Here is a 22,704-nt window from a genome sequence, read left to right as displayed (position 1 = left end):
TGACACCACTTTAGGAAGGAATTTGGGGTTAGTGCGGAGCACTACCCTGTTGGAATGTATCTGTATGAATGGCTCTTGGATTGTGAGCGCCTGCAGCTCACTTACACGTCTGAGCGATGTGATAGCAATGAGAAAAGCCACTTTCCATGTGAGAAACTGAATCTCGCAGGAGTGCAGTGGCTCAAAAGGTGGGCCCATCAGCCTAGTGAGGACCACATTGAGGTTCCACACTGGAGCTGGTGGTGTTCTTGGAGGAATGACTCGCTTCAGTCCTTCTAGGAAGGCTTTAATGGCAGGCACCCTGAAAACAGAGAGGTGTTGCCTATTCTGGAGATAAGCCGCTATGGCGGATAAATGTATCCGAATGGAAGCGTACGCTAGATTGCATTTGTAAAGATGTAACAAATAGCAGCTGATGTTAGGAATGGATGCATCTAGCGGGTTGATATTGTTGTCTGTACAGTATATGACAAACCGCTTCCATTTTGCTGCATAGCAAGCTCGGGTAGTGGGCTTACGTGCCTCCCGGATGATGTCCATGCATTCTGGAGGCAGGTTGAGGTAGCCAAATTCTAAGACTTCAGGAGCCAGATCGCCAGATTGAGCTGTCGCGGATCTGGATGCTGAATGTCGCCATGGTTCTGCGTCAAGAGCCGGGATGTGAGATGCAGCCTTTGATGCGGCACCACGGAAAGTTCTAGAAACGTGGTGTACCATGGTTGGCGTGCCCATGTTGGAGCAACCAGGATGAGAGTCATCGAGTGTTGCTTTAGCTTTCTTGCCACCAGCGGAATGAGAGGCGCTGGGGGAAAAGCGTACGCAAATTTGCCTGACCAGTTCATCCATATCGCATTCCCTTGCGATTCCGGGTGAGGGAACCTGGCGGCAAAGCTTTGGCATTTTGCGTTTTCCCTTGTGGCAAACAGGTCTATCTCTGGATGACCCCACTGCTGGAAGTACGGGTGGAGTACTGATGGATGTATCTCCCACTCGTGCATTTGATGGCTGTATCTGCTTAGCAGATCCGCCATCTGATTGTCCTACCCGGGAGGTGTTCCGCCATGAGGAAGATGTTCCTCTGAATGGCCCACTTCCACATGCTCTGAGCCAGATGAGACAGCTGTGGAGAGTGCGTACCTCCCTGCTTTTGGATGTAGTACATGGCGGTCATGTTGTCCGTCCGGATCAACACGACTTTGTTGCACAAATGTACCTTGAAGGACTTCAGCGCCATGAAGATTGCCATCAATTTCAGGTAGTTGATGTGCAACGTATGCTGCTGGGTGGACCACAGTCCCTGCACCGTGTAGTGGAGCACATGAGCTCCCCACCCTTGGAGAGATGCGTCCGTTGTTAGGATTATCTGTGGCACTGGCTCTTGGAACGGTCGGCCCTTGCAAAGGTTGTGTGGATTCCACCAATGCAGAGAGTTGTATGCCCGACCGGTCACCAACACTAGGTCTGTTAGCTGTCCCCGAGCCTGTGTCCACTGATTTGCCAAGCATTCTTGGAGCGGGCGCATGTGCAACCTCGCGTGCGGGACTATGAAGATGCAGGAGGCCATCATGCCTATCAACTGCATGAACACTCTCGCTGGCAGGGAGTGTTGCGGTCTGAACCTTTGGCACAGCGACTGAATGCTGTTGATTCTGACTGGGTTTGGCTGAGCCATAGCAGTCAGGGTGTTTATTGTCGCGCCCAGATACTGCCGCACATGGGCTGGTTGAAGGTGCGACTTCGGGTAGTTTAGCGAGAACCCCAGGCTGTGAAGGAGTTGAATAGTGTGGGACATGTCCGCGGCGCACTGTTGTTCCGACTTTGCTTGAACAAGCCAGTCGTCTAGGTACGGGTAGACATGTATGTTCTGTCTCCTGAGGTGCGCCGCCACTGTCGCCAGACACTTTGTAAACACTCTGGGGGCAGTAGTCACCCCGAAGGGTAGGACTTTGAACTGATAGTGCCTGTTTAGAATGGTAAACCTGAGGTATTTTCTGTGGGATGGGTGGAGTGGGATGTGGAAATAAGCATCCTTGAGGTCCAAGGTTGCTAGGAAGTCCCCTTGATTGAGCAGGGGGAGGATTTGTTGCAGTGTCAGCATGTGAAAGTGTTCTGACAGTATGTACATGTTGAGGGGGCGTAGATCCAGAATAGGTCTGAGGGATCCGTCCTTCTTTGGGATGAGGAAGTACAGGGAATAGACCCCTGTGCCTTCCTCTTCCACTGGCACGAGCTCGATTGCGCCTTTTTGCAGCATCACCAGTACTTCCTGCTGCAATAAGTGCAAGTGCTCTGCCGACATAGGACGGTGTCTTGGGGGAATGTTGGGAGGAGTGGAAGTTAACTCCAAACAGTAACCGTACTGGATAAGTTTTCTCACCCACCTGTCTGTGGTGATGGACGTCCAGACTGGCAGGAACTGCTGGAGTCTCCCCCCGACCGGTGTTGTATGGTCGGGGGGCAGTGACAGAGAGTCACTGTTTGTTGGCGGCAGAGGAACGGGAGTTGTTGTTCCCTCTGCCTTTGGCACTGTTACCTCTGTAACCCCCTCTACAGTGCTTGGGGTACGAGGATTGTGCACCACCCTTCGCGTATTGCGTTTGTTGACCCAATTGTCCTCTGGTAACACCACGTGCTCCTGAGCGACGAAAAGTGTTTCCCCTGAATTGTTGTGACTGAAGCGCCCCCATGGACTTAGCAGTCTCGTTGTCCTTTTTAATTTTTTCAAGGGTGGTGTCTACATCTGGACCAAACAGTGTGTCAGGATTGACGGGCTGGTTGAGGATTGTAGTTTGGATGTCAGGCTTAAATCCAGATATGCGAAGCCAAGCTTGTCGCCTCAACATGACGCTAGTGTTAATCCCCCTAGCCGCTGTATCTGCCACATCAAGTGCACACTTTATTGCAGCGTTGGAGATAAGCTTTCCCTCTTGTATGAGCATTTCGGCTGCTTCCTTAAACTCATCAGGTAGGTGTTGAAGGAGCTGTTCTAGGGTGTCGTAATGCGCCCTATCGTATCGTGCCAATAGGGCCTGTGTGTTCGCAATACGCCATACAGTGGCAGCCTGCGCCGCCACCCTCTTGCCGGATGCCTCAAGCACTTTCGACTCCTTGTCTGGGGGAGGAGCTTCACCCGTGGTTTGGGAGTTTGCCCTCTTGCGGGCATTGGCGACCACCAACGAGTCTAGAGGCAACTGTCCTCGAATATATGCAGGATCTCCAGGTGCTGGCCTGTATTTTTTCTCGATACGTGGGTTCACCACCCTCGCCCTGGTAGGTTCCTTAAAGATTTCTGGGGCATGTTTAAGGACACCTTTAAGCATAGGAAGGATTTTAACTGTTCTCTCTGAGACGGAGAAAGTGTCAAATAAAAAGTCTTCCTCTACCGGGTCAGCATGCATGTCCACATTATGATTTGCTGCTGCCCGTTCGAGTAAAGCATTAAATGCAGCAGAATCCTCCGTTGGAGATGTACGTGTCCCAAAACCTTGTGGATCCTGTACCACCTGATGTCCACCTTGGTCCCCAGTGTCGCCATATGAGTCCTGCTGAACATTAGGGTCATTGCCAACTGGGAAACTGTATTGGTCCTGTTGGTCATCATCTTCACCCCCTGATTGGTTGGGGGAAGGTGATGGACTCCTTCTTGGTGGTGGCAGAATAGGCTCAACAAGTGAAGGAATGTCCTGTGCGGGCCTCTTCTTCTTCAGTGGAATAATATAGGATTCCAGTAGTTGGGAAGTGATTTTCCTCTTATAAAGGGTCAATTTCCCTGTTTGGGCATCTATGCAATGCTCAGATTGGTCATCTGAGGCGTGATATTGATCCGAGAGGCTCTTTGGCGTCGACAGATCCGACGGTTTTGGCACCAACGTGGTTGCAAAGGCCTTTGGGGCCACCTTCGGTGGCAGAGTGTAAAGAAGCTTGCCGGAGGACTTTGGAGGTGTGTCCACCGATTTTGGAGCCGATGGCGTGGAAGCCGTGGACGACAAAGTCTTTTCCCTTATACGTTTAAGGGAGTCGGTAACCTGCTTTGTGAAGGAGGTAGAGGGTTTTGTAACCGACGGCCGATCTTCGGTGGCGTCAGAGTTGGTTGGTGTCGACGGTATGTGCATCGACGAATCTTCGGCTGCAATGTTTTGCGGCTCCGTTGAAGGCTTTGGCGCCGACGCCGTTGCAGCAGATCCGGCATCCTTGTGCCGATGCGTTGAGCCAGCGGCCTTTGGGTCGTGGCTTTTAGTCGACTTCGGGTCGGCCGAGCGTTTACTGGACGGCGCAGTAGCAGCGCCCGAAGGCGTCTCAAGAGGTTTAGGTGTCCGCGCCGGAGCAACCGTGGTCGACGCCTGATGGACGGCCTTCTTGGAGGAGGGTTCCTTGTGCACCTTCTGCGGCGCTGTCGACTCCACAGCCTTCTTCGACTTTTGTGGGCCGGAGGGCGACGGAGTCGATGAAGGAGCAGGCTTCGATAGTTTTTGTAGGACGTCGGCCATTTTATGTTTTGTCGAGTCCGTAGGTTTCAGTTTCGTTTTCGACTGGACGTCGGCCATCTTGTGTGCCGTAGAATCCGAAGGTTTCGGTTTCGATACGGGCAATGGCGGCTCCGCTTGAGTGTCCGTGGCCGGGCCAGAAGGCGGGGCCGGGGATAGCGGTGCAGGGTCGTTGGTAAGGCCGAGTGGCGATCCCGTGACCTGAGCCTGAATAATGTAGACATCGGGGCATAGCTCCTCCTCTGAGCTATCTTCCACGGCCCCATAAACTTCTTCGTCGTCCCCTACCTCCTCGACGTATTCAAGGTCTGGGCCCTGTCCTTCGATGTATTCCTCTGGATCGGCCTGGACCTCCGTCGACGGTGGCGAAATCTGGAGATGATGGCTATCGCCTTCCTCCTCGGGGTCGTCGAATATGTTGTCGGGTGCCGGTGTCGCTCGCTGGGCCTCAAGGCGCACCGCGCGCCGAAGCTTGAGCGTCTTCTTGGACCTGAACTTGGAGCAGGCCATGCAGTTTTCTTCGTTGTGGTCCGGCGACAGGCATTTATTACAGACCGGATGCACATCGATGTGTGGATATTTGGATCCACAGACGGGGCAGAACTTGAACGGGCTCCGCTCCATGGTAAGTTCGCTGGGTCTTGCTGCGACGAGAGGGCCTCGAAGTCCGAGGAGTTACTTGACTCCGTAGATATCCGGCTCCGAGAGTCGGACGACGCTCGAGACCGTACGCAAACAATACCGACGCAGGTAACGAAGGCCTTTTGGCCTTAAGATGAAAGTTTAACGGTTCCGACACGGAGACGTCGAAACCACATCCGAACCCAATGGCGGAAAAAAACAATCTGGGGATGGAGTCGATGCCCATGCGCACTGTAGTCCAGGGGAGGAGCCACCTATCTCGTGATACTTCGAAGACTCTTCCAGGACAACAATGTGCAATCATCCGGACCCAACACTAGGCGGCGATCTATGCATAAGATATGAATTTAGCAGCCCACATGCCTCGAACATTCTTCTTCATATTCTAGATGTTTTAGTTTTTTCATTTTCGGGTCAAAATAGTATTTCACGTCTTCTGCAGCAAGAGAATTTTCCCATTGTATCCATTTTGGATCTAATGCCACGGCAGTCAAATTGCGTGGGCTTGTTAATGCCTCAAAGGCTGATTCTGCTGTTAAAACAGTTATCCTTCTGCCTTGGGCTCTTTCTTTTGCTACAGCAGTTTGAACCGCAGTTCGAATTTTTTCAGTAAAACTGAATTTCATTTCAGCTTTTGTGTACAAGTGGGATTTGTAAGCTATAGGTACCGTTTCTCCCTCATTAGAGGTCAGGTACGTGAATCCGCATCTTCCTGGGATGACTCGGATTACAAGGTTGCGTATATTTTCGGGAGTTTGTAATTTAGTTTTTGTCGGTTTGCAATGATCTCAAAATTTCTGTGTGTTTCTGAGTCCAATTTATTGGTTTGAAATCAGGTTTTATTAATTCATAGAGAGGTTTAACTCTCTCGGCATAATTTAGAATGTATGTTCTTCCGAAATTCAGGAAACCTAGTATTGATTGTAAGTTCTTCAGCGTTTTTGGTGCTTGAAGTACAGCGCACTTCGCTAAGAAGTTGTATGCTAGGCTCTTGCCTTCACTTGATAATTCATATCCTAAAAATTGGACTGTTAGATGGCCAATTCGTGACTTTTTAAAGTTGAATTTGTAACCCTCAATTGCAAACCCAAGTATTATGGTGTTTACTCTTTTCAAGTGAGTCTCCAGGTCATCATCTGTGAGATAGATGTCATCGACATAAGATAATGCCTCCTCATCATATATTTGTAGTAACTCTGTTACTCTTGCTGAGAATAATCCTGGGCTATTCTTGAATGCCTGTGGGAGTCGACAGAAATTGTTTTCTGACCCGATTATTGAGAAAGCGGTCAAATACCTGCTTTCAGGTGCAATGTTTTGACAAAAGAATCCATTAGAGAAGTCTAATGTCGTTTTGTATTTTTTGCGCACGATGTTATTCATTAGTGCAGCACTATGTGAGTTTTGTACTGCAAATGTTTTGCAACATGAGTTTAAGTGTCTGTAGTCCAAAACTAGACGATATGAATCATCTGGCTTGGAGACAGGAAACAAAGGATTGTTCATTTGTGAGGTACATGTTTCAATCACCCCCTGGTATTCAAGTTGATCTAAGATCTCCCTGACTTGCTTTTTAGCTTCTTGTTTAACTAGGTACTGCCTTTGTGCAGTCGGTTGACATTTTAACTGGATTTTGTTAGGAGGAGAATCCTCATCCCATCCTACATGATTTTTATATAATGCAGGAGCTTGGTCTACTGCCCATTTTCTTGCAAGTGTATATTTTCTATGAATTGGAATATGATTTGAGAAGGCAGGCATAATTACTTTTTCGCCATGAGGGCACTCCCTGACAAACTCTGGTGGCCAGTCTTTCTCAGCTAGAAGGATGTCATAGCCTTTCGAAAGGTTATCCGAAAAGAGACCCCTTACTTTCCTAGTCTTATCTCCCTCTATACGCAATGTTATTTCCTATATTTTATGAGGTTTGCTAACTCTGGTATCTGCAGTTTCCACCTGAATGTATTCATTCGTGTCCACTGTCTCCAGAAGATTCATCAGAATCTTGCGAGCTATTGTCACTTCTGCTGTGCTGTCTAGCATTGTCTGGGCCCACTCTCCGTTTTTCAGTTGTGTCCTCAGTATCCTCGGCATGTTTAATTATTTTAATACTGGCTACCTTCTTTCTTGGAAATCGTAATTTTTTACTTTGATGAGCAGGACTTGACGTGCTCTTCCCTGTGTTCTGACCGTCCTCTTCTTTCCGATTTCTGCGAGGAAGTCTGAAAAGATCGAGAGGGACGTGTATCAATATCTTGATATCTATCAGGTTTTTTCAAATTATCCCTATTTCTAAGGTTGTATCTTTTCTCAGAGGGCTCCCTCTGGGGAGACTCGTTTCCTCGGTCAGGAGATCTTTCTCTCCGTTGAGGAGACCTTCCTCTGGACCGGAATCTTTTTTCTTTGGGAGTGGATTGTTTATTTCCATCCCAACTCTTTTTTGGAGTATTTAGATTATTTTTAATAAATGTTTACTGGTTTCCCACCCAAACTATCTCTACCTAGTTCTTCATAGGATTTTTCTATGATTCTGGCAAGTTCAAATGGTTGTTCTGCTATATCTGTTTCTTTCAATTTCTGGAGGTAAGTTATATCCTCCATTGCCAATTGAACTAGCTCTCGATATGCCTTTGTTAATTCTTTTAGTTTAACTAAGAGTTCTTCGTTTGACATTTTATCAATGTCGGGATGTGGTGTGTGGCTGGCTAGAACCGGCCACGTTTCTCCTGGTCTACCTAGTGGACCGAGTCTGGTGATGTGATTTTGATGTTTTAGGGCGCCTTTAAACCAGAGCAGGTGCTCTTGGTAATTTAGTGGGATTTCAACATCCTCGAAAGGAGTGTATACATCCGGAGGTTCCCCTATTTTGTAATAGTGGAATTCTTTTGTTACTGCGTTTGCAGCTGGAAAGTTTATCCATGAATAGAATACCTCTGTCTGCCGATATTCATGGGCCTCTACCACGAATATGACTGTACCACCTCGTGATGTCAGTCCGTTTTCTATAAGTTTAATAGTTATAGTTCTTCTTATGTTGACCGGAATGAGTATAGCATTCGGGTCATTTTCTTGGAGACTTGTGTCATCCGCTAGGAGTTGAGTTGCTATTCTAGCTCTCTCCGTTTCATCATCACTTTCCACCATTTTACTGACAGAAAGGTTTTTTGTTGCAGATCAAGTTTCAAGGAAACAAACATTAGGTGCACAATATTTTGGAACACTGTATCCTTCAACGTTGACTAAACCAAAAACTATACATAGGAATCTCTTCCTGCTAAGTTCCGGCGGATTTTAACCTTTTACCCACTCCAGACGTCTTTTGGAGTTTTTACGGGAAAAGGGTCTGTGTGAAAAAGCACGACTGAGTTACTCTAACGTCTTGCGTTAGATTTATCGCCTTACCAAACGTTGGGCGCCATGTAGTGTAGTTCCTATATTCCCAATAGGCTCTGCGCATTGGAATAATATAAACAGCAGTGTAGACGTAGGACTGAGGTCATCTAGGTCTCTACTGACTATATTAGACTTAATTAGTTTAGCCAGCTAGCTCAGAGGTCACTAGAAACTTTCTCGAATAAACAAGGAAGAGTTTAACTTCCCTGGATAGACAAGAAGGGATTAGCTTCTGACAACCATAAAACATGACAACTTTGCTCCCTCAGAATAAGAGTGTATCTCTAGAGTCGTGTGAAAACAATAGACAGCTATTTCACTCAGTCAATTGTGCATACTTGGTATAACCAGAGTGCAGAGAAATAGAGAGACGGGCGTTTTCAATAAAAGGTGTTATTTATTGAGCAGTCTTCTTTCTCATGCAAGAGAAATGAATTGCCACAATTGCAATACTTATAGTAAAGTAAAGTGCGTACAGTAAAAGTAGTATTATGAAATAATACTGTAAAAGCATTGATATGGTTACTTAGCCATATGATACTTTAAAATGGATAAAATATATACATACATAAATACATTGACTAATGTACTCAACTGGTGCTTCTAAATACGCCTACCCCGGTGTACCTGACCTAAGCCTAGTACTTGGGAAGGAGTAAGTAAGTAGCAGTTTAAGTTAAGTTGGTTTTGCCAAGAATCTGAATTAAGAATTCTCTTTAAGGGTTTAGTCAGCTCCGTACATGGGTAATAGAAGGCAGGAGGTCTGGTATCTCTCTCTCAGGACTCGATATCCCAGTAACCCGCAAGGGTATCTGGAAACACCGGAGCTGGATTTCTCGGCAGGAGAAAAGACAGCGTCTCTCTCAGTGCGTCAAAAGGGAGGGGCGGCGTCCGTGGGCTCTCACATCAGCTGGGCTCTCGGGCAAGTAGATAGCCGCTCTGCTCCAAAGCACTGCGTGTTTGCTTAAGGCAACGTTGGTATATTTATACATGAAAGGTGCCGGGTTTGACGTAAGGTTGGACATAAGATGTCAATAAAGATGTCACTAAGAACTGGCCGTTCTTTCAGTGCTCGCAGGAGTTCTAGGACAAATCAAAACAGAAGCAATGGGGATTTCCCAGGTTGCTGGAGGTTTGCTTTGTTTAAAGAACGCGTTGTACTCTCTAGGAGTCTGGGGAAGTACCTTGCTTAATTTGGACTGCATGGACTACGACTAAATATGGATATGATTCTTATGCCTTTATAAGGATATTATTTATTATAGCCATATGAGGGCATAAATTAGGAATATCAAATTAGGGTCCTAGATAGAAATACAACTACACGAGAAACATTACTCACTCTAACAGCGCTGAGGCACAAGTAGGAAGCTGACCTCAGCGAGCAAATCCCAGAGAAGACCTAGGGGGACTTAGTTGAGAGAGCGTGGAAGAGTACCCGAATGTCAGATTCCAATTAGTGCACTTCTACATCCTACACAGGGCGTACCTCACCCCGAAAAAAAAAAAAAGTTCTTCCCAAAAGAGATGGAGGCGAGTCCGCTCTGCAATACAGAAGACGCTGTTTTTAAGCACATGTTCTGGGACTCCCCGCTCCTAGACAACTATTGGGAAGAAGTGACGGCATTACTGGCTGACATCACGGACAGAGACGTAGCATAGACTGAAATACTACATTGGTTCCTACACACATCAAAGAACAAAATCACAAGTGAATTCCGAGATATGGGGTTGCTTTTAGCAAAGTGGGATATCACCATGGACTGGAAGGCGAAGAAGGGCCCAAGTGTCACAAGGTGGAAAGCAGAGCTACTCAAATGGGCTGAGTGTGAAGGTGTACTCTGGCTGCAGATAGCTAAAAGGACAGGAAGCGACAGGGCGCTAGAGGCGGCAAGAGCTTGGGTAAAGTTAGTGGCAGAACTTAAATCTCCCACGAACAATGAGGGCGAGGACAGGGTAAGAGCCTCCCCAGAGGTACTAGGTTAAGTTATAAACAGACGTGGGCAAATTGGAGAACAGTGAGCGGACACCAGGAATGACGCCCTGAAGCCTGGTATGATTGGGATCCCCTATGGTGCTATCCAGATCACACCAGCACACACACTAAAGACCTGCACTACTATAGATTAATGTCTACAAGGTACGTGACACGCGTGGGGAGGGATGAGAGGGCACAGGGGGGTGGGTAATTGTTGGAAGGGAGTTCTATACCTGGGACTGCATACCCGCAAGGGAATAGCACTATGCATCACTACTGAGCCACCGGAATACACTGACTGCTCATTGATATGTATGACACTTGTGAGCTGACTAATGATTATGATACAGCTCGACAGTTTGATGGCATAATGCCCCCACGTAACATCTGTGAAAATTTATAAAGTTTGTTTAAAAAACAAAAATAATAAAAAAATCAAAGACTATGTGGCAAGCGTTTCAAGGTGCATGTTGTACTTCGCTGTTCAATCTTTGCCAATTTAACTGACAGCATATCAGAACAAGGACAATGGGGAAAGTGTTTCATATTCTTCAAACTCACACAGTGCAATGAGTTTATTCAATGTATTTACTTTTCTATGAATACCCGATTGTCATGTCAGTTAAACCGCTTGGTGCGGTTTAAATTTGTACCTAAGTGCGTACATCTTACCGTGAATCACAAGGGGGTATTAAAGACTCTTTAGTGAAGTGTTTTATTTGGTGCAGCATCCATCTGCTGTGTGACGTTTTCCAGGAAGTAATGTACATGCAAACTCACCTTCATGCGGACTCGCGTGAAGTTTCTCCTGTGATGCATCTGTTATTCTGTTGCTGTTTTGGGATGCTTTGCTGTGCGGCAACGCCGACAGCCATCCATCACAGTGTCAAATGTGTGCCACCATCTTGTGGATGGAGGCAGGGCACTAACCACGGATTATACAGCTTCTTAGAATTTTATTGTGCAAACATATAGCAATATATTACAAGTTCTGAATATTCTGTGAAGTGAAGTTTCACTAGATCTCCACGCTCACATTTTCTAGCAGAGTGTTATCAGGTACTGCTTTAATCTTCCATGTCATGTTAGTTTCCCTACTCTCAGGATCCTCATTCTTCATAGACACAAACTATGATGCCTGAAGATCAATGCAGAGCACACTCATCTTTACTTTACATTCAAGTTTTGAGACCATGTTTGTTTCCAATTTATTTTCAATGTATTATGACTTTTATTACATGCTTATTGGGGCCTACAAGACCAGAGTGTTGTCATGGTAATACTACTGGGGTGAGAGATCGCTCACCAGCGATAGTTCAGTTTAAAGTAATGTAATACAAGAGACATAGACAATTTGACTTTACACTTACTAGAGGGGTGCTTAGGGGTGTCTCTCCCTTTTCTATTTTTATGTGTTTTAGTTTTTTTCAATGATGTCTTCTTATTTCATGGGTGTAGTCACCTTTTGCTTCACACTTTGTTTTTGTAGTAGGTGTCAGTCCCATCTACGCAGCCTGTAGTAGTTTCTTTGGTCCAATCTACTTAGTTCTAATGGGTACGAGTCCCATTGTTTTTGTAGTGGGTGTTAGTTCTATTCTACAGTTTTCAATTTTTTGTGGGTTTGAGTCCCATTCAACACAGTTTGTAGCAGGTGTTACTCCCATCTATACAGGTTGTAGTGGGTGTCAGTCTCTTACACACTTTCTAAGGGGTACGAGTCCCCATGTGATTTTCTGCTCTGTGCACATTTCTATCCTCCACACAAGGTTTCTAATAGGTACGAGTCCCATGTGTTCTATTGTTCGGTTAACGTTACTAACTTTCACATAGAGATTCTTATGGGTATTAGTCCCATGCATTATGCTGTTCTGTTCAAGCTACTAACCTCTAAGTAGGGGTTCTAATGGGTACCAGTCCCATGTGTACAATTTTTTGTGTACACTACTGTGCACACTCGTGGATGTCTGCCCTTAGGCATTTTGGGCTGCGTGGTGAGCAGTCATTATTCTTTATTTTCTTTCCGTTCTATTTTCTCTGGCTGATGTTGAGTGTTGATGTTCCATGTTGTTTCTGGTCCATTTATTCACCTGTATTTTGGGAAAGTCAGTTCCGGTGTCCGTCGCCCATTTCTACTGTTTTATTTTTTTATTTATAGGAGAATGATGGGTGTGTGATATAGATTATGTATATTTGTCCTTGTATCTCCTCTACATTGTTTAGTTTTCTTTTCTTGTAATTCTTGTACACCTCTTGCATATTTTCTCAGAATTCTCTTTCCATTTCACTTTTCCTACTTTTTCTTATTCTTGCTTTTCCTCTACTGTTAATTTGTATTGCTTGGGTTCTATCTTTTTTTCTTACCTTTTCTTATTTACAGTTTCTATTTTTGTGTTGTAGAAGAAAGGAGGATATGTAGTCATCTGTATTATACTTATTTGGTTACTTCCTCCCTAGCTGCTCAGCCCGTGTGAATGTGATGCATGGAATGTTGGTGTGATGGTCTTGAATGAAATGTTTGTGTGCCTGGATGCTTGAGTGTGACAGTTGGTATATGTGCTGTGCAGCAGGCAGACTGCTCCTAGTGGGGCTGGCTGCATCTCTACAATTCATCTACCTGTAACTGAACTCAATAAAACTACTTAAAATTACATCCTGGCTACGGGCATCGTTACTAAACAAAGTCAGAGGGAAACATCTCAAAAAAGAGAATTTCTGTCTTCTTTTCATTGAATTTGAGCTGTGCTTTGGCTAGCCAGTAGAAGACAGCGATAAGGCATCTCTTGAATAGGGACACTTTGGGCTTGGTTCCCTTGCTCCAGGAAAAAAGCAGTTGAGTGTTGTCTGCATAAGTCAGCACCTTCCCACCCGGTTCTTCTGTCAAGAATACTAAGTGAGTGAGGTATACATCCAAATATTATACAAAAAAAGACTAGGTCATATTTTGTTTAGAAGCTTGGGTCTCAAAACCAAGGTGTTGGTTTTCTTATGTTCTTAAATGAGCACCATAGCATACGTTTATTAAATCTTAAGTTAAAGTTTAAATAAACTATTTTGGAAAGCAATCAGACAGACAGTAAATGACTATGTAGCATGATAAACAGATATCTGGTACTAGTGGTGAGCCATACTTCTATGACATTCAAATATATTGAACTTACATTTCATAACTCTCTATCACAAAACCCTTTTCTACAGAAATTGCCGCATCATGTGAATATGAAAATTAACTTACTGAGGCAGAATTTCAGAAGCCATGAAAATTTTCTCTACTAATTCAGAAAGTGTGTTCAGCAGGTGCACCAAGTTAGTGTTCACATCTTCATTTTTTTCCAATTTTGAAGGATTTAGCTAAAACGTATACGAAATTAAAACAATTTAGTCATTATGGGTAATTACAATTAAAAAGGGTTGCATGCATACTTAGTCCTTCTATCTCTAGTGTATATCAATACTGAAGAACTTCAAGACGGATGAGCATACTAGAAACTGCTCTAATAGAGCAATTACAGAAAATGTGAGAGTGCCCTGAAAATCTGCAACACTCCTCCTGGTGGGTTTGGTCCACCCTAAGAACACCTTACTCTCTAAAACCATATTTGTAGGAAGCTGGCTTTTTATGTAGTAGTGCCAATGTAAGAGCTCACCGTGAAAAAAGTCCAGACAACCCTCATTGGTTTGTAGGGCTTAAATTAACAATCCAAAGTAATCTATTTGTGGTGGTGTGGTCGAGCAGCTTAGGCTTATCATGGAGGAGTGTAAACCATTTGTTGTACGCACACAGTCAATAAATGAGAGACACTCAAGAAGAAAGCAAAGACAAAATTAGAAACATAACACAAATTTGTATATTAATTTACACATCAAAATCTTCAGAATCAGGTAAATACTTTAGAAGTTATCGATTTTACAAGAAACCAGTAAAAATGGTCAGATGACAGTTTTCAAGGTATGAGCCTCAAACGCTGTAATGTTATCCTACGGGAGGAAAAACATACACAGCAAACATATAATGCAGTCGAAGTATGGAGTTGCCCTTTTAGATTTGAGGTGCTTATGGATCAACGTCCGAAGAACCACCAGCAGTTTGGGTTTACCTGCCCAAGGGAGTCGGGGTGCAGAGATGCTGGTCGGGATGGTAGCCTCGAGCCTGAAAAGAAGAGGCTGCAAGGGGGGACTTAGGGACATGTCCAGGGGCACCTAAAGGGGAAGTTCAGGCCATGCGGACCCCCAGACCAAAGGGACACAGGAGCCATGAACCCAGGATTTGGGGTACGGGTGCAGAGGTGTTTGGCTGGCTGGCCACTTTTGTTTGAGACTCTCACGGTTCCCGGGTCACCTGTCTGTGTTTGCATGTGTGGGGCAGGGGGCGAAGTGGGGTGGAACAAGACAGCAGGGCCTCTCTCGTCATGGATCTCGTCGGTCCTTAAGTCCCTCTGCGTGCAGTTCGGTTTCCACGGTGGTGAAGTGCGGACTGGACACAAACAAGTCTTGATTGATTTCAGTGCCATAGTACTCAGAGTATTGATGCAGGGGGGCTCCTTGAGGGTCAAGCATCTCAAAACTTGGTAGAGACTGGGCTGACCACCTAGACTACAAAGGACCTTTGACGTGCAGATCCCTTTGTGGGCCTGATGGCCAACATCACGATGTACCGGACAAGTGCAGTTGCTGCCTGTGATGCAGGGGAATAGTTCCTTACCTCAAGGGAGATGCCAGATGGTTGGTGAAGTGCTGGACAGTCTTCAAAGTGGTAGGGAGGATGCACAGCTTTTGGACAAGTTGGGTATTTTCAATTGTCGAGATACCAGAAACCAGGCAGGATTTTGAACCAAGTCTGGTGCGGGTCCTCTGTTCTTTTGTTTCCAGGTAGACCGATCTTTTGCTCTGGTGTCAGGAGCACTCCAAAATACTCAATTTAGGGGCATTTACGGGAGCATATGGTAGTAGCCAATGGGTTACCTACAGTGAGTGTGACTACACACCCCATATGACCACTTCCTGTGGAGAGTGGGCATAACCCTGACCCAGAATTCTCTAGTTTCACCAAAAACTAGATGGTGACGGGTTCTTCTCTGGCTGTCCACTTCAGGTAGTCCATCTCTGGGGTGTGAATAGCCTGAAAGTGAAACATGTCTCCTGAATATCTAATTTTCTGCCTGCTCTGGTGCAAAACATGCCTCAGGGGGCACAGGGTGGCGTTCCCCAGGTCTATCGGGAAGCCATTGTCGCATATCAAAGGCAGCAGAGGCTTTGAAGCCTCTGGCCGTTATATGCTAAATTCACCAGCCATCCTGCTGGAGAAGATGTGATCACCTACCACGGACAGACATTGTTCCTGGCCTCTGACAGCGTGGGCTCTCACTCTGAGAAGTCAGAAACTCATCTGCAGTGGCAGGCTGGACTATACCAGTCAGACACCTCACTAAAAGACTAGTAGGGTTACAGAGTGCTCCTCTAAGGTACCCTCTTTCGGGTGCATGCCTTCATAAATCTATAACTGGCAGAAGTACAGATTTATTAGGACAAAGTGTTTGATACCAAACACCATTACTTTCAGTGAAGCCATCATGTTGCTGGGTAACTCATTATGACCAGTGCCCGGTGCATGTTCTACGAACGGCTTACTGAAGCTTTGCAAAGCCTATTAATGGAACTAGGCATCACAGGGGCACATCTGCCCTTGCAGATGTGCTCTCACAGGTAATAAATATAATGCACCCTGCCTTAGGGCTCTAAATGCCTGCTGTAAGCGTGACTTACATATAGTACATACAGTATGTGTGGGTAATGCACACAGGGTGTTTGCAATCGGCTTTCAGAAAGGATTGCTCCGTTTCACGCAGCCTGCAATGGCAGTCTTCATGCAGTCTGTGCGTGCAGCCCTTAGCGACCCACTTTGGTACCCATGCCCCAGGTAACAGGATTACTACTTACCAGGGTCTTACAGGGGTGCTAAAGTCCTTGCTAAATGGGTTACAATTAACATTTCTGCAGTTTTTAGAAAATGAGCACTGGCACTGGGGCCTGACTAACAGGGATTAAATGTACTTCCAATCAAGAACATCAGTACCAGTAGGCAAAAAGTGTGGGCAACCATGTCTAAAAGGCACTTTCCTACAGGAGTCCAGAGTTCCACTCGAGGCAGAATGTGTTTCTGAGTGAAAAATGCCTGGGAAACTCGAACGCGCAGAGTTGCTGACATTGCTCGTTCTCAGCAGTAGTGAACACTTCAAGCAACCCCATTCGCTGAAGAGAACTTGTGCTACCTCTGGGTGTAGCTGCCACTTGTAATCCACTAGGTGCTGATAACTAAGTTTGTCTACCCTGGTGTTCAATGAACCCGCCAAATGTTTCAATACCAGGAACATTCCTTAGTGGTCCAGCCATTTCTGGAGGTACAAGGCCTCCTGGCACAGGGTCCGTGACCCCACCCCACCCTGTTTATTGCAGTGCCACAAGGTGGTGGTGTTGTCTGTGAGCACCTTAGCAGTCTCCCTTTGGTAGATGGCAGGAAGGCTTTCAATGCCAAGAGCACGGCCCTCAGCTCCAGAAGGTTTATATGGAGACGGTACTCTATTTGAGACCAGAACCGACACATCTGTCACCACGGTCAGCTCTGGATGGGTTAAGGACAAGGGTATCATGGTTGAGTAATGTAAGGGAGATCATACGCAGGTAAAGTAAATAAATTGGATTTATTGTAAGATCAACAGGACGGAAATAAAACAGTCTGCTTCAAAGATAAAGATCTTCCAACTGCCCCAGAATCCCCATCTCTCTAGATTCTTTTCCATTCTCTTGACGTACGAAGATTCTGGACGTTCAGAGAATGGAAAGAAGAACCCAACACATCTCTCATCTTTACACAGTGGAAAAACAGCATGAACAAACAAAATATACACAAGAATAACAAATAATATAAAAAACAAGCATTTGCAATGCATTAGGTCTCGCATTTGCAAAAGTTTAAGCGATTGGCATTGTAAATGACAATGCTTTTTATTTATCTGCTTTGCTATTTAACCATTAAACAAAAGGCACTTACAATGCCAATAGCTCAAACTCTTGCAAATGCGAGACCTATTCAAAGAAGCAGCCTCCATTGTCCTAGCTGCTCGTAAAGTGAAAGCGAGCATGGAGCTCTAAATGTTGCAGGAAAGCACTGCAGCAGGAGAAACTCATTAAAGAAAGAAGTGCTTAAAGACTAAGACATACCATGTAACAACAGAAGTAAAAGGGCCTGTCCTCATGGGAGGCTCCACCTAAAAAGACACGATCACAATGCTGAAAACAAGCATTGGCGGAGCCAGGCATTAAGGGATTACCATCCCAAATATACAAGACCAGAGTGTACTTTCGGTTTGCATATTTTTAAGAATGCTGACAATACCTGAGCACTGCGGTCTGACAACATGGGGGACACTTTCCTTGAGCCCAAACCTGGGTATGAGTCTTTAGACCCCTAAAATGCTCCAGTTATGCGGTGCCATTTATCACTTAGGAAGTGTGTGTCGGAGGGCGTCTGCCTCTTCGATGTCACATTTAAGAAAACACGTTACTAGTGTGTAAACAGTACGACCGGCACAATGTCATTTATAGTTTTGAACAAAAGACTTCCGGACCTGGGCTCCAGAGTGGGTACTTTTGGCAAGGCTTAAGGGGGAACATGTAAATATAAATCACTTGGAATAAATACATTATTAAATCATACTGGGAAAAAACTGTGTTCGCTGTTTAAGAACAGGGTCGTGTTAGCAACACAGTAAACAAATGTGCATGCTCTTGTTTTCAGTAGTCCTGATTCGAGTCCTCAGACTATTTAGACTGTGGACTCAATTCTCTAAACCATTCGAATTAAAGGACTCAGTCCACCACCCGGCGAGCCCTATCGCCCCACCCCACTGACACTTACTGGGAGATTTGGGCGCAAGGAGGATGAGAGTCAAAAACAGCCGGAGACAATTTCCAAGCGTGGGTTATGCCATCCAGTTAAACTGATGCTGTGCCAGCGCGGTAACCATGAGTAAATATGACAAAAATAATGAAGAAATACGATCACAAATTGTGCCACATTATACCGCATAATTAGGTTTATTTGGTAGATTCACGATTACCTATGGCACAATCTTACACACTTTGGAGCAAGTGAGGGGCGTAAGGAAAGATTTTGAAGCGGTTTTTAGAAAGTAGAGTTTGGCTATAGAGATAAAGGCATGATTGGATTGCAGTAAGAACGAGTTTGCACAGGAGAGTAGTTTGTTAGCTGAGACTTGTAGCTTCAGAGAAATACATAGAAACATTTTGCAAGACAAGAGAGCGAGATGGCACAAAGAGCAAGTATTTTATTCGACCACTGGCAAGTTTTGAGAGTGAAACACCATCCTTAGTGAGCTGTGATAATACCGGAGGAAATAAGTAGTTGGATATAATGGGGAGGATCTCGCTGAATAATAAATAGACAGTTCTGCTAAAGATGTTTAGAAATGAATTTTTCCTTCAAGCTGATAATTTTTTCAAAACGCCTCGATTTATAGCAGTAAACACATGTTGGTCCATAACTTGCACTGTGGCTTTATATAAGGTACACAGCTCTACGCACTTCTTTCAACCCTCCCTACAACCAACAGTGCATGCTGAGGCAGTGCGTATGACACCACATACCCGCCCCCAGCCACGCCTCCCGGCGCTACCCTAAGTAGCTCAGCACAGTAAGCGAACCTGTTACCAGTTCCGGTCCAAGGCTGAGACTCTGATGGTCCTAAAGCCGAAGGCAAAGGGTCGATTCTGGAAGGCGGGAGTCTGCAGACAGAAGCCGGAAGGGGGCTATATACAATCATAGAAAATGCTGTGGAAAGAGAAGACGGACTGTCCGAGCAACGTGTAAATTAAATGGTCAAGAACATGCAAAGGAAATGGTCCCACTGTTTCTTGACTGGCTGGGAATGTATTTAATTATTTATTGTAAAGTGCTAACTCCCCCCAGCCGGGTTTCACCAAAGTGGCAAAAAAGCAGAACGGCAGAACATAGGCTTACTACCAAGGTGCAGATATTCACAATCTGCAAATTAAGAATTCACATTCAACATCTTTAATTTGGAACGGGAGCCTATCCCATATTGCAGCCGCCATATTGAGGAACTCACTGCCGCAGCCCGGCTCGGACAGGAAGCCAGGCAACCTGTGTTGGGACGGGGGCGGGCCGCAAAAAGACAGGAAGCAGACGGGAGCCTACCCGGCGCTCCTGTGCCCGTGAAGCCAGCCGGAAGCGAGCGTGTGGGCTAGCGGGGCTTCCGTGCTCTTGGAGAGCCCCGCCTGCTGCCGAGACTGACGAGGGAGAGAGGGAGAGAGCCTGGTGAGCGGATCAGCAGAGTAGTCCCACAGGTGAGTGATGTTTAACCGAGGACGGAAGGGGGACAGGAGATGGGTACATCGCATGACACATTTCCAGTCCAGCATGCGCGTGCCCATCTCCTGTCTCCTTTGGGGGGCAAGTCAGCGAAAATAGATCTTGCTGGCGACATCGCTTTCACGCTGCGTTGCCAGGTGAGACCTAATAACATAAGATATATACAAGATTAACCAATAACAAATTATATGAAAAATAAACGTGTACAATCATTTCAAAATGTAATCATGAATCTTAGAGGACAGTTTTATGACCCTGGAGGAAGGAGAACGGCAACTGGAATTTTCATCATTATTAACATCAATTAAACAACTTTTAATTGATTTTGACAGAGCAATCTTGGCCTTATTCCACCATTCGCCGTCATCCAATTTGACCTCGCCTTTGTTAATTTTTACAACTTTTTTAGCAACAGAAAATGTGGATTCCCCTTTGGGTAAAATCCTACAACACTTAACCCTCACCATGTCCCCAACACAAACATTCAAATAATTAGAAACCAGTTTTGACTGATCATATTTATGTTGTGCTTCAACAAAATTCCTTCCTACATTATCAATTTAATCCTTGGGTAATACAAATCTCTTGTCACCTATCCCATCTTCTCAAAAGCTTAGATGAAGGAATGTGACCTCTCAATAGTACAAATGGAGATACATTAGTATCTGCATTGGGAGTAATGTGAACAGCCCAAAGAAGCTTTTCAATTCTGCCTTGCAATTTAAGCTACTAGCTTTGGCTAACTGCACATTTTGTTATGACCCTGTTAAAGTGTTCCACAGGGCCATTACTCCTTGGATGGTACAAGGAAGTTTTGACATGCCTAATACCTACAGAATGCAAGAAATTCTCAAATTGAGTTGAAATGAATTGAGGTCCGTTATTAGTGAGGATTTCTTCGGGGACACCTTCCCTAGCAAAAAGAGATTTGAGAAATGTAATGATAGAAGTAGAGTCAATGGTTTTTACCCACTTGACTTCTGGCCAACGACAACAAAAATCCACAAGAACAATGCACTACTCAGGTAAATTACTAGATAAATACAAAGAACCAATAATATCCACAGGAATTTTAAACCATGGTTTATCTGGAACTTCAATGGCTTCAATAGGGGAAGGACAAGTTACTTGTGATCTATCACTGGTGACACATTCCATACAATCCCTGACAAAATGCTCCACCTGTTTGTCTAAGGCTGGCCACCAAAAGTTTTCTCTTATTCTTCTCTTCATTGCACGTATACCTATATGACCCTCATGAGCAAGAGTAAGAACTCTGTTTCTCATGGTTTCTGGAACAATGAGTAATGGCGACCTGTACAATAAACCATTTACTATGGATAATTAATTAAAAACATGTTTGTATTTGTATGCACAATTGTCTTCATTAATGTTATGAAGCCATCCTTGGGATAATAATCTGAAAATTTCCTTAAACTCTTGATCACTTTCGGAAGCCTCTCTCCATTCTTTCTCAACAACAACATTCATAGATTGATCAAGAATAGAACACACTAATTCGAAATCATCATGCGTATCACTCATTTAAACTAAATTGTCATTGTCTGAGGGTAATCTGGACAAACAATCAGCAAGTAGATTTCTTTTGCCAGGTACATATTCAATACTAAAATTATGTTCCGTAAGTCTGAACTGCCATCTTGCAATTCTGGGTGTGGCTTTTCCTCCCCCTTTAGTTATGAACAGGTCAATAAGGGGTTTATGGTCAACACGTACAATAAATTTTGAACCATACAAGTAAGGCTTAAAGTGAGTAGTCCTCCACCAACACGCAGGAGCTTCACACTCGATAACAGAGTAGGACGATTCAGCTCCATGTAAACTCCTAGAGGCAAACGCAATTACCTCATCTTTGCCCTCTCTGTTTTGTAAAAGAACAGCACCTAAACCCTTTTGACAGGCATCGGTCATACTTATGGTTTTGTCACAGGGATCAAATGCTTTAAGTGCAATGGCGTGAGCAACTTCATGCTTAATTAGATTGAATTCTTTGGTACATATGTCATTCCAAGAAAAACTGACATTCTTCTTAAGAAGAGACCCAATATTGAAAGTTTTTGAAGCACAATTGGTTATAAAACGAGAATAAAATTCCATAACACCCATAAAGGACCTTAATTGGTCTTTGTCACTGGGAATTTTGAAATCCTCTATGACCTTGACAATGTTGTGTTTGGGTTGTACGCCCTCAGCCGATAACATATAACCTAAATAATCTATAGTAGTACATTTATATTTGTCAATGCCAAGGGCAACACCCTTGGACCTTAACAAAGATAAAGCTTAGCACAGACGATTATTATGCTGACTTTGGTCCTCACCAAACATCAGAACATCATCCTGGAAGGCCATGACTCCAGGCATTCCTTTGAAAATGCTCTTGACTACCCTCTGAAAAATGGTAGACGCAGAGGCCAGTCCAAAAGGCATGCGCTTGAACTGAAAAAGTCCTTCAGAAGTGATAAAGGCAGTAAGGTGGCAAGACTCCATATGTAATTCAATTTGATGATATGCAGATGACATATCAAGTAAGCTGAAGAACTTGGCACCTTTGAGAGAAGAAGCCATCTGCGTGATATTGGGAAGAGGATGATCTATCCATATATTTTTGTTTAGATCTCTCAAGTCTACACACATGCGTAAATTGCCATTAGCTTTTCTAGCTAGAATAGGAGACACCCAATCAGAGAATTGAATAGGTTCGATTACATCACTCGAACACAATCTATCCAACTCTTTTTTAAGATCTGTTTGTAAAGCTAGAGGCACTCTTCAAACCT

At 44.7% G+C, this 22,704-nt stretch overlaps 1 protein-coding gene across 2 annotated transcripts in view; it reads right to left on the bottom strand.

The window, feature by feature from the left end:
• RASA1 (RAS p21 protein activator 1) overlaps positions 1-22,704 on the bottom strand; it is a 1,157,575-nt gene that overhangs the window by 446,667 nt on the left and 688,204 nt on the right. For both annotated transcript variants that reach the window (XM_078675333.1, XM_078675334.1), the window contains exon 19: positions 13,730-13,845. In XM_078675333.1, coding sequence (XP_078531459.1) covers positions 13,730-13,845 — 116 coding nt within the window. The remainder of the gene's footprint in view (positions 1-13,729; positions 13,846-22,704) is intronic.

The sequence above is a fragment of the Lissotriton helveticus genome, chromosome 2_1, assembly GCF_964261635.1.
Source record: "Lissotriton helveticus chromosome 2_1, aLisHel1.1, whole genome shotgun sequence".
In the NCBI taxonomy this organism is placed as follows: domain Eukaryota; kingdom Metazoa; phylum Chordata; class Amphibia; order Caudata; family Salamandridae; genus Lissotriton; species Lissotriton helveticus.
Note: the sequence above shows the minus strand (reverse complement) of the source record. Positions and strands in the feature narration are given on the sequence as shown.